Source organism: Hyperolius riggenbachi, chromosome 6 (assembly GCF_040937935.1).
Source record: "Hyperolius riggenbachi isolate aHypRig1 chromosome 6, aHypRig1.pri, whole genome shotgun sequence".
NCBI lineage: Eukaryota > Metazoa > Chordata > Amphibia > Anura > Hyperoliidae > Hyperolius > Hyperolius riggenbachi.
The window spans coordinates 51,936,906-51,953,872 of NC_090651.1; the positions used below are offsets into that span (position 1 = coordinate 51,936,906).

Below are 16,967 nucleotides of genomic sequence, written 5' to 3' on the forward strand. Positions count from 1 at the left end.
TTTCTCAGATAATAGTCATTAAAAATAATGTATATATACAGTATATATACAGTAAAAGCTGTGCTTTGTCCACAAAAATGAAATAAACCAATCAAAATTAGTTACTTCAATAAAGCAGTCCCCGTATTTTTAAGGTCAGCTATACATATCTGATTGTGACTGTATATATGATGTGTACACAGGAATCTCTTATATATACTAAATAACATCTATGCTGTAAGAATAAAGCCTGATGTGTAGCCATGTCACTAATAGAGATGGTCAACGAGATGGAAATAATTCTGCATTGATGCTGATTTATGCAAATGTACGCACTCCCTTTGCTGATGAAATCAAATAATTTGATATGTTATTAAAATTTGGTTTGGTGACTACAAATTAAAGGGTAACTGAGACGGATGAAAAGTAAAGTTTTATACATACCTGGGGCTTCCTCCAGCCCCCTTCAGGCTAATCAGTCCCTCGCTGTCCTCCACCACCCGAATCTTCGGCTATGAGTCCTGGTAATTCAGCCAGTCAGCGCAGTCCGGCCGCATGCCGCTCCCACAGCCAGGAACATTCTGCACCTGCGCAATAGTGCTGCACAGGTGTAGTATGCTCCTGGCGGCGGAGTGTGTGCATGCGCACTACGCCTGACTGGCTCAAGTACCTGGACTCATAGCAGAAGATCCAGGTGGTGGAGGAGTACAACGAGGGACTGATTATCCTGAAGGCGGCTGGAGGAAGCCCCAGGTATGTATAAAACTTTAATTTCATCTGTCTCAGGTTTACTTTGTTACACAGTAGTACTATACTCTACATATGCACTCCCCACAGAGCTGCAGGGAATCCACTGAGAATGCTGTGCACATTGAACACAGAGGTGTTGTCTGTTTACAATCTCCTTATTCCCCTGCAGAGTACCTGCACATCATTCTTACATGTACCCACACTTACATTGCCTAGGGCCTGATAGATGTTCTTTGTTCCGGTTTGTACCTTTTATAAGTACTCTTACCAAGGACTAGTTTTAGTCTAAAGGGAATAAATATAGTAGTCTACATATCCTTCTCACTTCAGTTGTCTTGTAAAATTCCTAAGCGTTGGTAGTTAAGAGACGAATTTCATGTTACATACTTTTAATCAACAAAATTGTAATATGCAAATTAGAGGAGTCGGAGTCGTGGAGTCGGTGGAATCCTAAACTGAGGAGTCGGAGTCGGAGTCGGTGGATTTTTGGACCGACTCCACAGCCCTGATTTTAATAGGGGATAAAATACTTTTTCTCCAATTCCATCTCCTATAGTTTTATAATAAACAATGCTACTGTAAATAAAACCCACACATTTTACTTGCACATTTGTCCAGGTTATTACAATGTTTAAATGATGTCCCTAGTACTATGGGCTATTTTGTTTCAGGTGCCCGGAGAAGTATGGCACTGAGCCGGCTTTAGGTGTCTTCTGACGGATGACTTATGGTAACACTTCCCCTGAGGGTGGTGTAGGCGGACCTGAGGCTGCCGGGAGAGGTTAGTGTGTAATGATCATCCATCTATTCAGGGCTCTTACACACCGAATGCATCAAGTATAGAGTTGGGCCGAACGGTTCGCCTGCGAACGGTTCCATGCGAACTTCAGTGGTTCGCGTTCGCGTCCCGCAGGCGAACCTTTGCGGAAGTTCGGTTCGCCCCATAATGCACATGGAGGGTCAACTTTGACCCTCTACATCACAGTCAGCAGGCCCAGTGTAGCCAATTAGGCTACACTAGCCCCTGGAGCCCCACCCATCCTTATATAAGGCAGGCAGCGGCGGCCATTACGGTCACTCGTGTGCTGCCTGCGTTAGTGAGAGTAGGGCGAGCTGCTGCAGACTGTCTCTCAGGGAAAGATTAGTTAGGCTTAACTTGTTCCTGTCTGGCTGCATACCTGTTCTGTGAACCCACCACTGCATACCTGTGCTGTGAACCCACCACTGCATACCTGTGCTGTGAACCCACCACTGCATACCTGTGCTGTGAACCCACCACTGCATACCTGTTCAGTGAACCCACCACTGCATACCTGTGCTGTGAACCCACCACTGCATACCTGTTCAGTGAACCTGCCACTGCATACCTGTTCTGTTCAGTGGACCCGCCACTGTATACCTGTTCATTGAACCCACCACTGCATACCTGTGCTGTGAACCCACCACTGCATACCTGTTCTGTGAACCCACCACTGCATACCTGTGCTGTGAACCCACCACTGCATACCTGTTCAGTGAACCTGCCACTGCATACCTGTTCTGTTCAGTGGACCCGCCACTGTATACCTGTTCATTGAACCCACCACTGCATACCTGTGCTGTGAACCCATCACTGCATACCTGTTCTGTGAACCCACCACTGCATACCTGTGCTGTGAACCCACCACTGCATACCTGTTCAGTGAACCTGCCACTGCATACCTGTTCTGTTCAGTGGACCTGCCACTGTATACCTGTTCATTGAACCCACCACTGCATACCTGTGCTGTGAACCCACCACTGCATACCTGTTCTGTGAACCCACCACTGCATACCTGTTCAGTGAACCCGCCACTGCATACCTGTTCTGTTCAGTGGACCCGCCACTGTATGCCTGTTCAGTGAACCTGCCACTGCATACCTGTTCTGTTCAGTGGACCCGCCACTGTATACCTGTTCATTGAACCCACCACTGCATACCTGTGCTGTGAACCCACCACTGCATACCTGTTCTGTGAACCCGCCACTGTATACCTGTTCTGTTTAGTGAACCCGCCACTGTATACCTGTTCTGTTTAGTGAACCCGCCACTGCATACCTGTTCTGTTCAGTGGACCCGCCACTGTATACCTGTTCATTGAACCCACCACTGCATACCTGTGCTGTGAACCCACCACTGCATACCTGTTCTGTGAACCCGCCACTGTATACCTGTTCTGTTTAGTGAACCCGCCACTGTATACCTGTTCTGTTTAGTGAACCCGCCACTGTATACCTGTTCTGTTTAGTGAACCCGCCACTGCATACCTGTTCTGTTCAGTGGACCCACCACTGTATACCTGTTCAGTGAACCCGCCACTGCATACCTGTTCTGTTCAGTGGACCCGCCACTGTATACCTGTTCAGTGAACCCGCCACTGCATACCTGTTGTGTTCAGTGAACCTGCCACTGCATACCTGTTCTGTGAACCCGCCACTGTATACCTGTTCTGTTTAGTGAACCCGCCACTGTATACCTGTTCTGTTTAGTGAACCCGCCACTGCATACCTGTTCTGTTCAGTGGACCCACCACTGTATACCTGTTCAGTGAACCCGCCACTGCATACCTGTTCTGTTCAGTGGACCCGCCACTGTATACCTGTTCAGTTAACCCGCCACTGCATACCTGTTCTGTGAACCCGCCACTGTATACCTGTTCTGTTTAGTGAACCCGCCACTGTATACCTGTTCTGTTTAGTGAACCCGCCACTGTATACCTGTTCTGTTTAGTGAACCCGCCACTGTATACCTGTTCTGTTTAGTGAACCCGCCACTGCATACCTGTTCTGTTCAGTGGACCCGCCACTGTATACCTGTTCAGTGAACCCGCCACTGCATACCTGTTCTGTTCAGTGGACCCGCCACTGTATACCTGTTCAGTGAACCCGCCACTGCATACCTGTTCTGTTCAGTGGACCCGCCACTGTATACCTGTTCAGTAAACCCGCCACTGCATACCTGTTGTGTTCAGTGGACCCGCCACTGCATACCTGTTGTGTTCAGTGAACCTGCCACTGCATACCTGTTCTGTGAACCCGCCACTGTATACCTGTTCTGTTTAGTGAACCCGCCACTGCATACCTGTTCTGTTCAGTGGACCCGCCACTGTATACCTGTTCAGTGAACCCGCCACTGCATACCTGTTCTGTTCAGTGGACCCGCCACTGTATACCTGTTCAGTGAACCCGCCACTGCATACCTGTTCTGTTCAGTGGACCCGCCACTGTATACCTGTTCAGTGAACCCGCCACTGCATACCTGTTGTGTTCAGTGAACCTGCCACTGCATACCTGTTCTGTGAACCCGCCACTGTATACCTGTTCTGTTCTGTGAACCCGCCACTGTATACCTGTTCTGTTCAGTGAACCCACCGCATCAGTGCGCATACCTGTGCAGTTAAGTGAACCCACCTACCTACGTGAGTGCACGCAGTGTGATATACCACTCCGTGCATACCCGATATGGACAAAACAGGTAGAGGAAGAGGTAGTGCCAGAGCCAGAGGAAGGCCACCCGGCAGATCTGCGCAAGGTCGTGTAAATGTAATTTCGTGTGGACCTGGCCCACAGTACAGTGCTCGGAAGAAGGCACGTCCCATCACCTCCCAAGATTGTCAGGACGTGGTTGAGTATTTAGCGACACAGAACACCTCATCTTGCACAGCCACCAGCGCTACTACTAGCACCACTTCCGCTGCATTTGACACTTCGCAAGAATTATTTAGTGTTGAAATCACTGATGCACAGCCATTGTTGTTACAGCCAGATGAATTTTCACCAGCTCATATATTTGAGTTACCCGGCAACACTATGGATGTAACGTGTAAGGAGGATGAAGGACCTACTGATGGTGCATGTTTGGATTTGTCTGAGGCAAGCGAAGCTGGGCAGGATGATTACGATGATGACGATGATAGGGATCCTCTGTATGTTCCCAATAGAGGAGATGAAGAGGGGGACAGTTCAGAGGGGGAGTCAGAGAGTAGTAGGAGGAGAGAAGTTGCTGAAAGAAGCTGGGGCAGCTCTTCGTCAGAAACAGCTGGTGGCAGAGTCCGGCACCATGTATCGCCACCTATGTACAGCCAGCCAACTTGCCCTTCAGCATCAGCTGCTGAGGTGACAGTCCCCATAGTGCCCACATCCCAGGGTGGCTCAGCGGTGTGGAAATTTTTTAATGTGTGTGCCTCAGATCGGACCAAAGCCATCTGTTCGCTCTGCCAACAAAAATTGAGCCGTGGAAAGGCCAACACTCACGTAGGGACAAGTGCCTTACGAAGGCACCTGGAGAAAAGGCACAAACAGCAATGGGATGGCCACCTGAGCAAAAGCAGCAGCAGCACACAAAAGCAAAGCCACCCTCCTTCTCCTCTTCCTCCTCCATCAGGTGCATTATCTGCTTCTGCCGCTTTCTCCCTTCCACCTTCACAGGCACCCTCCTCCACTCCGCCTCTGCCCTTGAGCGGTTCCTGCTCCTCTGCCCACAGCAGCAGTCAGGTGTCCGTGAAGGAAATGTTTGAGCGGAAGAAGCCAATTTCGGCCAGTCATCCCCTTGCCCGGCGTCTGACAGCTGGCGTGGCGGAACTGTTAGCTCGGCAGCTGTTACCATACCGGCTGGTGGACTCTGAGGCCTTCCGTAAATTTGTGGCCATCGGAACACCGCAGTGGAAGATGCCAGGCCGCACTTATTTTTCGAGAAAGGCCATACCCCAACTGCACCGTGAAGTTGAGAGGCAAGTGGTGTCATCTCTTGCGAAGAGCGTTGGGTCAAGGGTACACCTGACCACGGATGCCTGGTCTGCCAAGCACGGGCAGGGCCGCTACATTACCTACACAGCCCATTGGGTGAACCTGGTGGTGAACGATGGCAAGCAGGGCGCAGCGGACCAAATTGTGACACCTCCACGGCTTGCAGGCAGGCCTCCTGCCACCTCCTCTCCTCCTGCTACATGCTCTTCGCTGTCCTCCTCCTCCTTGGCTGAGTGGCAGTTCTCCTCTCCAGCTACACAGCCCCAGCTCCGCAGGGCCTATGCTGCATGCCAGGTAAGACGGTGTCACGCCATCTTAGACATGTCTTGTCTCAAAGCGGAGAGTCACACTGGAGCAGCTCTCCTGGCTGCTCTTAAGAAACAGGTGGATGAGTGGCTGACCCCGCACCACCTGGAGATAGGCAACGTGGTGTGCGACAACGGCAGCAATCTGCTTGCCGCTTTGCATATGGGGAAGCTGACACACATACCCTGCATGGCACATGTCATGAATCTAGTGGTTCAAAGATTTGTGGCAAAGTACCCTAGCTTAGCGAATGTCCTGAAGCAGGCCAGGAAGTTCTGTGGGCATTTGAGGCGGTCTTACACAGCCATGGCACGCTTTGCGGAAATTCAGCGCAAAAACAACATGCCGGTGAGACGCCTCATTTGCGATAGCCCGACTCGCTGGAACTCGACCCTGCTCATGTTCTCCCGCCTGCTAGAACAGAAGAAAGCCGTGACCCACTACCTCTACAACTACAGTAGAATGAAACAGTCTGGGAAGATGGGGATGTTCTGGCCCGACAACTGGACACTGATGGAAAATGCATGCAGGCTCATGCGGCCGTTTGAGGAGGTGACCAACCTGGTGAGCCGCAGTGAGGGCACCATCAGCGACTTAATTCCCTACGCTTACTTCTTGGAGCGTGCTGTGCGTAGAGTGGCGGATGAAGCTGTGAATGAGCGTGACCAGGAACCGTTACGGCAGGAACAGGCATGGGACCAATTTTCATCAGACCCAGCTGTTTCCTCAACACCTGCGGCAGCACAGAGGGGGGAGGAGGAGGAAGAAGAGAAGTCGTGTGCAGAAGACGAGTCAGACTCAGAGGATGATGAGCAAGGTGTTTCTTTGGGGGAGGAGGAGGAGGAGGAGGGGACAGCGGCAGGAGAACAACCTCAGCAGGCATCGCAAGGGGCTTGTGCTGCTCAACCTTCCCGTGGTATTGTTCGCGGCTGGGGGGAGGAGGTTGACTTACCTGACGTCACTGAGGAAGAGCAAGAGGAGATGGAGGGTACTGGATCCGACTTTGTGCAGATGTCGTCTTTTATGCTGTCCTGCCTGTTGAGTGACCCCCGTATAAAAAACCTCAAGGGGAATGAGCTGTACTGGGTGGCCACACTACTAGACCCTCGGTACAGGCACAAAGTGGCGGACCTGTTACCAACTCACCGGAAGGTGGAAAGGATGCAGCACATGCAGAACCAGCTGTCAACTATGCTTTACAATGCCTTTAAGGGTGATGTGACGGCACAACGCCAGCAAGGTACCACTGCCACTAATCCTCCTCCCGTGTCCACGCAGTCAAAGACAGGACGCTCCAGCGATCTCATGGTGATGTCGGACATGCGGACGTTCTTTAGTCCAACGCCTCGCCGTAGCCCTTCCGGATCCACCCTCCACCAACGCCTGGAACGGCAGGTAGCCGACTACCTGGCCTTAAGTGTGGATGTAGACACTGCTGTGAACAGCGATGAGGAACCCTTGAACTACTGGGTGCGCAGGCTTGACCTGTGGCAAGAGCTGTCCCAATTTGCCATCCAACTTCTCTCCTGCCCTGCCGCAAGCGTCCTGTCAGAAAGGACCTTCAGCGCAGCTGGAGGCATTGTCACAGAGAAGAGAAGTCGCCTAAGTCACAAAAGTGTTAAGTACCTCACCTTTATCAAAATGAATGAGGCATGGATCCCGGAGGGCTGCTGCCCGCCCCAAGACTAAGTCAGTCCCCGCACACACAGCATCTCTGCCTGCACGCCGTGTGACTGGCTGCCTGGCCTGCCCCAAGAAGACTAAGTCGCTCCCAGTCCCTCCACACAGCATGTCTGCCTGCAGGCCGCTTGACTACCTTCTCCGCCACCACCAACAGGGTCCGGGACTCCAGGCGGATTGCTGAATTTTTTAGGCCGCTGCTAGCAGCGGCCGCTGTAATAATTTTTCTGGTGCGTGTACATGACTGCCTAATTTTTCTGGCTGCACTGCGGGCAGCTGCAACAACAAAAGAAAAGGCATGTACATGCGCCCATTCCCCTTCGTGATCATTACCTTGCCGTGGTGAAGGGGCTTGTGTATCACAATGAAGCAATGACCTGCGCCTAGATGAGTGTCTCGGGGGGCACACCCACGATAATAAGGTCGTTGCCTCATTGTGGTCAGACCAAATTTGATCAGCTGGACAGTCACTGTTCTGTCATTCAGCTACATCAGCCAGGCGACCATATGGGCTGTAAAGCCACCAAAACCTGCACTCTCGCCATGGTGCGCACCAGTCCAGCACGGCCGTCACTACACAAACAGCTGTTTGCGGTGCGTTACACGGTGAGTTTGGTGTGTCAGTGTGAAGCAGTACCTTAATTACACTACCTGATTGATGTATACACATGCAAGATGTTTGAAAGCACTTTAGGCCTGTCATTTAGCATTCAATGTGATTTCTGCACTTAAAACGCTGCTTTGCGTCAAGTCCAGATTTTTCCCCGGGACTTTTGGCATGTATCCCACTCCGCCATGCCCCCCTCCAGGTGTTAGACCCCTTGAAACATCTTTTCCATCACTTTTGTGGCCAGCATAATTATTTTTTTTTTTCAAAGTTCGCATCCCCATTGAAGTCTATTGCGGTTCGCGAACTTTAACGCGAACCGAACCTTCCGCGGAAGTTCGCGAACCAGGTTCGCGAACCTAAAATCGGAGGTTCGGCCCAACTCTAATCAAGTAGTGTTAAATCTCATTGAAACTGAAGCACTAACGCAATGTGACTTTTTCTCTGTAGCCCACACCTACTGCATTGCAATGCGACAAAATTGGGCGATGTGAGCCAAAGGCGCTTAATCACTTTATACACCACTACAGTATATCTACATCCTCTGTAACTTCATCTAAGCCACGAGGAAGTAGATATAAGTCTTGTAGCAGAAGCAGTGCTGTACAGGATTGAGCTTGCCCCTGAGCACACTTCCAGCACTATCTGATACGTGAATAATTGGTGAAAGGGGAATACATGTCCCCCTGAGTTAATGATAGATTTCTACCATTAAAAATACTTTTATTTTCTCACTTCATAGTGAAAAATGCACACTAGCATTATTTCAGAATCCAATATCTTCAACATAAATTGTGACAGGAACATAATCTAAGTTTTCTGATAAACGGTAAGAATAGCCAAACAATTTGTTTTTTTTATCTACTGTAGCGCTTTTTATTTTTAAACTGGAATTGGTAAAACTGTGAAATGTTTTTTTTTTGCTATCCTCCCCCCTCCCCCCCCCCCCCCCCCCAATTAAAATGCATAGAAAACAAAATTGGTCGAAAGGGGGGAAAATGCCATACAATGAAAGCCTACTTTGTCTTGGAAAAAATATATATTACATTTGTGTCTTAAGTAGGGATAAAGTTATTGCTGATTAAATAGGGACATAGCTAAACTGTTCAAACTGCTTTGATCCATAAGGGGAAACAAGGTCTGGATGCAAAGTGGTTAAAGGACATCCGAGGTGAAAATAAACTGATGAAAAAAAACAATTGTATCTCTCATCCCTCTCCTAAAAATGACTTATTTAGATATCCCACGGTTTTATATTAAATGGCCATTTAATAGATTAAAATTTTACGCGTTGCACCACTAACGCGTAAAAATGTATGTGTTAATGTTCCTGCACTAGCGGGAATGCGTAAAAATGTATGCCATGCGGCCCACCGACCCCCGAGGTCGGCAAGCTGCCAGTGGGGGACTGGAGCAGTAATGAGTGACTACAAGGGCACAGGATGGCTGCATGGGGCTGGTAGAAGCCCCAGGTAAGTGAAACTCATTTTTTTTATTTTGCTTGGACCTTCCCTTTAAATAGAAAAAAAAATATCAGCCTCCATATCCCTTTCAGTTAAGAGTTACAGAGCACCCAGCAAGCTCATGGTGAACCAGAACTCCTAACAGCGTGTAAGAGGCTACAATAGACCAAAAAGCCCTAATACTAAAATGCTATAGAAAACAAAAGTTTGCTTTCTTAAAAAGTATTTGCAATAATCCAGGTTGGAGTGCGCTCTAAGATGTCTCCCAGTGCATCACTGCTGAACTATGCAAATCACTCCGTGTTGTCCCTGTAAGCTACACACACTTCTCAATAATCAATAGAAAATCCTTTATTGGCTATTACAGCAATAATATACTTCCTATAATTGCAGACCAGCTTTTTGTATGTCTCCAAATGTATTTTTGCCTATTCAACTTTAGCAATGAGCTCCAAATCTTTCAGGTTGGAGGGTCCTCTTGCCGTCACCCTGATCTTTAGCGCCCTCAACAGAGTCAAGCCAAAAATCTGACTGGGCTACTCTAAAACGTTAATGCTGTTGTCTGCTAAGCATTTCTTCACCATTTTTGCTGTGTATTTTGGGTCATTGCCATGCTGAAATGTCCACTGGTGGCCAAGGCCAAGTTTCTCTGCAGACTGCCTGATGCTGTCGTTGAGAATCCTCATGTATAGAGATGTCGCGAACCTCCGATTTTCGGTTCGTGAACCTTCGCGGAAGGTTCGGTTCGCGGAAAAGTTCGCGAACCGCAATAGACTTCAATGGGGATGCGAACTTTGAAAAATAGAAAAATTTATGCTGGCCACAAAAGTGATGGAAAAGATGTTTCAAGGGGTCTAACACCTGGAGGGGGGCATGGCGGAGTAGGATAGATGCCAAAAGTCCCGGGGAAAAATCTGGATGTGACACAAAGCAGCGTTTTAAGGGCAGAAATCACATTGAATGCTAAATTGCAGGCCTAAAGTGCTTTAAAACATCTTGCATGTGTATACATCAATCAGGTAGTGTAATTAGAGTACTGCTTCACACTGACACACAAAACTCACTGTGTAACGCACCGCAAACAGCTGTTTGCGTAGTGACGGCCGTGCTGGACTGGTGCGCACCATGGCGAGAGTGTAGGCCGTGGCGGTTTTCAAGCCCATATGGTCGCCGGGCTGTGGTAGCTCAATGATAGAACAACAGTGACTGTTCAGCTGATCAAATTTGGTCTGTCCACAATGAAGCAACGACCTTATTATCTTCTTGTATGTAGGTAGGCATAGGTAGGTGTCCCAGTAGTTAGCTAGGCATAGGTACGAGTCCCAGTATAGGTAGGTAGGCATAGGTAGGAGTCCCAATATAGGTAGGTAGGCATAGGTAGGTGCCTCAGTAGTTAGCTAGACATAGGTAGGAGACCCAGTAGTTAGCTAGGCATAGGTAGGATACCCAGTATAGGTAGGTAGGCATAGGTAGGTGTCCCAGTAGTTAGCTAGGCATAGGTAGGAGACCCAGTATAAGTAGGTAGGCATAGGTAGGTGTCCCAGTAGTTAGCTAGGCATAGGTAGGAGACCCAGTATAGGTAGGTAGGTGTCCCAGTAGTTAGCTAGGCATAGGTAGGAGACCCAGTATAGGTAGGTAGGCATAGGTAGGAGTCCCAGTATAGGTAGGTAGGTGTCCCAGTAGCTAGCTAGGCATAGGTAGGAGACCCAGTATAGGTAGGTAGGCATAGGTAGGAGTCCCAGTATAGGTAGGTAGGCATAGGTAGGAGTCCCAGTATAGGTAGGTAGGTGCCTCAGTAGTTAGCTAGACATAGGTAGGGGACCCAGTATAGGTAAGTAGGTTCCCTAGTATAGGGTTCCCCCGTATAGGTAAGTAGGTGCCCCAGTAGTTAGGTAGGCATAGGTAGGTGTCCCAGTATAGATAGTTAGTTAGGCAGGCCTGGCTGGCACAGTAATAACAATTACCAAGGTCCAGCTGCAACAGATAGGGCTGTATAATGTCAGTGAGCAACACACACACACAAAAAACACATATGGAAAACATTATCTCTCAAAAGAGCTGTTGAGGGGTGCTATTTTAGCAATAACAATCAGCCAGGAGCAAGCCAAGACCAAGAACCTAACTAATCTTTCCCTAGGAGAACAAGTCTGCAGCAGCTGTCCCTAGTCTGTCTCTAACAGGCACACGAGTGAGTGTAATGGCCGGCAAACCTGCCTTATATAAGGGGGGGGGGGGGGGGGCTCCAGGGCTTAGTGTAGCCTGAATGGCTACAATGTGCCTGCTGACTGTGATGCAGAGGGTCAAAGTTGACCCTCATAGTGCATTATGGGGCGAATCGAACTTCCGCAAAAGTTCGCTTGGTCCAGGCGAACGCGAACCCCCAAAGTTCGCCTGTAACCATTCGCCGGCGAACCGTTCGCTACATCTCTACTCATGTATTGCTCTTTTTTTCATGGTGCCATTTACAGTGATTAGGTTCCCTGGACCATTGGCTGAAAAACATCCCCAAAGCATTAGGTTCCCACCACCATGTTTGACAGTGGGGATGGTGTGTTTTGGGTTGAAGGCTTCTCCTTTTTTACGTCCAATAAAGGAAACATCATTGTGACCAAACAATTAAATTTTAGTTTCATCTGAGCTTTTGTGTGCCTTATCTGGAGAAGTGGCATCCTCCTTGGTCTGCATCTATGGAATCCAGCAGTGTGCAGTGTCCATTGGATTGTCTGCCTTCAGACATTGCCACCAGGATGGCCTTGCTGGTGATCTTTGGATTCTATTTCACCTCTCTCACTATCATCCTGGCCAGCACAGATGTCACTTTTGGCTTCCGACCACGTCCTCTGAGATTTTCCACAGTGCGGAACATTTTGTATTTTTTAACCCTCCTGGCAGTTAATTTTTTCTGCCAAATAGGCAGAAATCCATTTATTTTTAAAAAAAATTTTTGGTTTCATGTAAAACTACCAGAGTGGTAGCTACATGAAACACCACTAGAGGGCGCATGTGTCCCTCTAGTGCGATCGTCGTCGGCATCAATAGCAAACAGGGGAACGCGTATATAACGCGTTACCCTGTTTGGCTTCTGCTGTCGCCATGGCGACGATCGGAATGATGTCATGGACGTCAGCCAACATCAGACGCCTCCGATCCAGCCCATAGCGCTGCCTGGAACTCATTGGTCCGGGCAGCGCAGGGCTCTGGCGAGGGGGGGCCCTCTTCCGTCGCTGCGTGCGGGCGATCGCCGCAGAGCGGCGGCGATCAAGCTGTGCGCGCGGCTAGCAAAGTGCTAGCTGCGTGCACAGCACTTTGAATGGTGCAAATCGCCCCACCAGGGGCTGAGATATCTTCCTGCGCGGCATACTCGGGCTTACCGCCAGGAAGGTAATACTTTGCACTGTAGTCACTGGAACTTGAAAACATTTAGAAATAGCCTTGCAGCCCTTTCCTAACTTGTGAGCAGCCACAATGGGCAGCTGCAGGTCCTCACTGAGCACCTTTGTCTTAACCATGACTGTCCACAGCACAAACCAACTGCAGAGAGCTGCTGTTTTTCACCTGTTGAGTTTATTAAAACAGCTGTTCCCAATTAATCAGGGTAATTAGAATGCTTTAGAACAGCTTGGACTATTTGGAATGATATAGAACTTTGGATGTCATTTCCCATCAAAAAATGACTTGCTGGTTGAATAAAAGTAAGTCAAATTTTGCCCGGGGTATGAATAATTATGGGCAGCACTGTACATCCAACATGCATACATACAGACTGTTTCGGATTGGTTGATCCTCATCAATGAATCATGAATTAATGTGGCTCTATGGAGTGGGACTTGAAACACCCAGAATTCATCCTTTCAGTTCAGGTATGTGTTAAAAAAAATGTCCTTTAGAAATAAGGAGCTAATGACCCATGAAGCTGTTGGCCATGTGAATCAGGACTTTGCATCTTGATGCTGATATTTCTTATTTAATAGTTGGCCCAGAACAATAGTCCAGTGACCTCTGGGAATCTCTGCAGATTAGACGTTGAGTCCTTTGATGAAGGCCCATCCTTAGTGCAGCCCGAACATCAGCTGGGAAAATAACACAGCGTCTCCTTGTCCAGCCATGTCTGCAGGGCTCTTCTGAGGAAACGGCTTGATATTTAAGCCATTATTATGTAAAAACACTTGTCTGGCTGCGTGACTGAATTCTTTCCCCCAATTTCTTTCATTTAATCCAGTGCTGGTTTGAAAGGATTTAGAACTAAACACGTTTGAAAGAGTCTTCTTGTGAGCGGAGCAAAGGCACTGACTGCTCCACGCAGGAATTTCCAGGCACTGAAAGAAACTTCTGTTCTTCGCTCTGCTTCTTATTGGCTCGCGAGTCCTGTTCAGGGGATTATTCTACGGAAACAAATGAAACTACCTATAAATAGCAAGAGTCTCCGAAAGCCCCGACTTCAGTCTCTGTTCAGCGAAACCAGACTACGAGGCAGGATGACGAGCAGGTGAGTGTGAGTGTGAGGCTAATGACATGTTACTAATTGGAAACTATGGATTTGGAAAACTTTCTTTAGACTAGCATTTGTGCAGAAAGCTAACTACACAGCCAGCATACTATTGTTTTTTTTTTTTACATGCCCTTTAAAAGAAACCTGAAGCGAGAGACATATGGATGCTGCCATATTTATGTGTACATGTAATTAAAGGACATATGAACAGGGAGGTATATGGAGGCTGACATATTTACCAGTATTATCTTTTAAACAATACCAGTTGCCTGGCAGCCCTGCTGTACTAATTGGCTGCACTAGTGTAACTGGCAGCGACTGATATATTTCAGTTCTCACAAAATCTTGTCAGAAATGGAAGGAGTCACTGAACGAAGAATATGGTGAGCTTCTGAGAGGAACTGACAGTGAGAAGTATGTAATATTCATTTGCTGGTACATCGTGTGCTTATTTTAAAAGGACAACTGAAGTGAAATGTATATGGAGGCTGCCATATTGATTACCTTTTAAGCAATACCAGTTGTCTGGCTGCCCTGCTTGACCTATTTGGCATCAGGAGTGTCTAAATCACACCAGAAACAAGCATGCAGCTAATCTGGTCATATCTGACAATAATGTCAGAAACACCTGATCTGCTGCATGCTTTTTCAGGGGCTGTGGCTAAAACTATTAGAGGCAGAGGATCGGCAGGACAGCCAGGCAACTGATATTACTTAAAAAGAAATAAATTTGCTAGCTTCCATATCCCTCCTGCTTCAGTTGCCAGGAAATTTGGGCGCAGGTTGAAGCCAAAAATTGGCTCACCAGGCTTCCGCAAAAGTCAAGGCGGCATTCATAACTATTTCCTCTCCAGGCCGACGTGGACTCAGGGGTAAGATGTAATTTGGTTGCCAGCTATCGCTAGAAGCCAAATTACGCTGTTTGTAATTAAGGCCCCATTTGCACTTAATCAGTTGGTGTGCGTTAGTATGCGTTAGGACGCGTTGGTATGCGCTAGTACGTGTTTTTTTCCATAGCAATGCATTGTGAAAAAGATTTCAGTTAAAACACGTTAAAGGGGCACTATGGCAAAAAATCATGTTTTATAGTCACTGTACTATGCATAGTTGTTTGTAGAGCATAGTAGTTTACATGTAGTGAGGTACAGGGTTTTTTTTTTTACACTGACATCATCATGGTATACTTTTATAGTCACGTCGGCAGAAGTACCTTTCCGACGCGACTCAGCCTAATCCATGTAGTTGTAGGAGGCATCTTTCACTGTTGCTGTAACTGCCGTTACATTTTTCCCCTCTCTGCAGCGCTGGAAGGTTTGTTCCAAATTTCAACTGCACCATCGTGCAGTTACACTGATCCCCCAGGCGCCGTAAAGAGCAGCAGATTATCTGCTGTGTGGGGAGTGAAACGCACCCTCCCTCTTCGGTGAGACGCAACTGCCCTGTGAGGAGGACTGTGGAGGAACGCAGCATCACTGATGACGCTGCCCGGCAAGGACCCCTGCAGCGAAGCTGGCATTGAAACGGACACCTAATGTTGTCTGTTTCTATGGCTACCAGGCTTCACAGAGCGAAGCCTGGTAGCCATAGAAACAGACAACATTAGGTGTCCGTTTCAATGCCAGCTTCGCTGCAGGGGCGGACACCTAATGTTGTCCGTTTCTATGGCTACCAGGCTTCACAGAGCGAAGCCTGGTAGCCATAGAAACAGACAACATTAGGTTTCCGTTTCAATGCCAGCTTCGCTGCAGGGGTCCTTGCCGGGCAGCGTCATCAGTGATGCTGCGTTCCTCCACAGTCCTCCTCACAGGGCAGTTGCGTCTCACCGAAGAGGGAGGGTGCGTTTCACTCCCCGCACAGAAGATAATCTGCTGCTCTTTACGGCGCCTGGGGGATCAGTGTAACTGCACGATGGTGCAGTTGAAATTTGGAACAAACCTTCCAGCGCTGCAGAGAGGGGAAAAATGTAACGGCAGTTACAGCAACAGTGAAAGATGCCTCCTACAACTACATGGATTAGGCTGAGTCGCGTCGGAAAGGTACTTCTGCCGACGTGACTATAAAAGTATACCATGATGATGTCAGTGTAAAAAAAAAAAACCCTGTACCTCACTACATGTAAACTACTATGCTCTACAAACAACTATGCATAGTACAGTGACTATAAAACATGATTTTTCGCCATAGTGCCCCTTTAAGTATGAAAGGTGCCATAGGAAAACATGGGCATTACTTTGAAAATCAGTTTTCTTTCAGTTATAACTGAGGGCAACAGATTAAGTGTAAAAGGGGCCTTAGGCTCCGTCTCTTGACAGCACCGAAATTACTGACTGAGCGCTGCTATAGCTGTAGTTCATATTATGGCCTATGGTGGCGCCTGGTGTGCCCAAATTTCTGGCGCCATTTTTGACTAGCTTAATATTTATCAATCAATTCACCCGAGTAGTGCGCTCCTTAAATTAATACAGTCCAATATTCTAAAATCACGTTCTTACTTTTTTATATGGAAATAAAGGTGAATTTTTTCAGTTTTGCATCCATCCCTATTTACAAGCTTATAATGAAAAAAAATAGTGCTTTACCCTCTTGACATGCATATTAAAAAAGTTTAGACCCTTAGGTAACAATTTTTTTTTTTTAATTAAACTTTTTATTTGGGTATTTTTTGGAGAGTGTGGGAGGTAAGCAGTTAATTTTAAATGTAATTGTGTCTGTTTATTGAAAAAAAGTATGTAGATGTAGTTTTACTATTTGGCCACAAGATGGCCTCAGTCTTTTTTATGCGTCCTGTAAGTGTAACATGTACGCTTACAGGAAGTGAAGAGGGGTTGTAGAACCAGGTGCCAGGCTAGGTGAGGGTGACAGGTGAGGAGGCGGGGAGGACAGCGGAAGCCGGTGCTATGCGTCCATACGCAGGATGCATTGTAAGGTA

General features: G+C 47.8%; 1 protein-coding gene across 2 annotated transcripts in view; it reads left to right on the forward strand.

Annotated features, from left to right (window-relative positions):
- The window catches only part of RPE65 (retinoid isomerohydrolase RPE65), a 97,158-nt gene that overhangs the window by 18,163 nt on the left and 62,028 nt on the right, over positions 1–16,967 (forward strand). For both annotated transcript variants that reach the window (XM_068239257.1, XM_068239258.1), the window contains exons 2-3: positions 1,401–1,510; positions 13,769–14,035. In XM_068239257.1, the coding sequence (XP_068095358.1) occupies positions 13,944–14,035 (92 nt within the window). In that variant the 5' untranslated portion in view covers positions 1,401–1,510; positions 13,769–13,943. The remainder of the gene's footprint in view (positions 1–1,400; positions 1,511–13,768; positions 14,036–16,967) is intronic.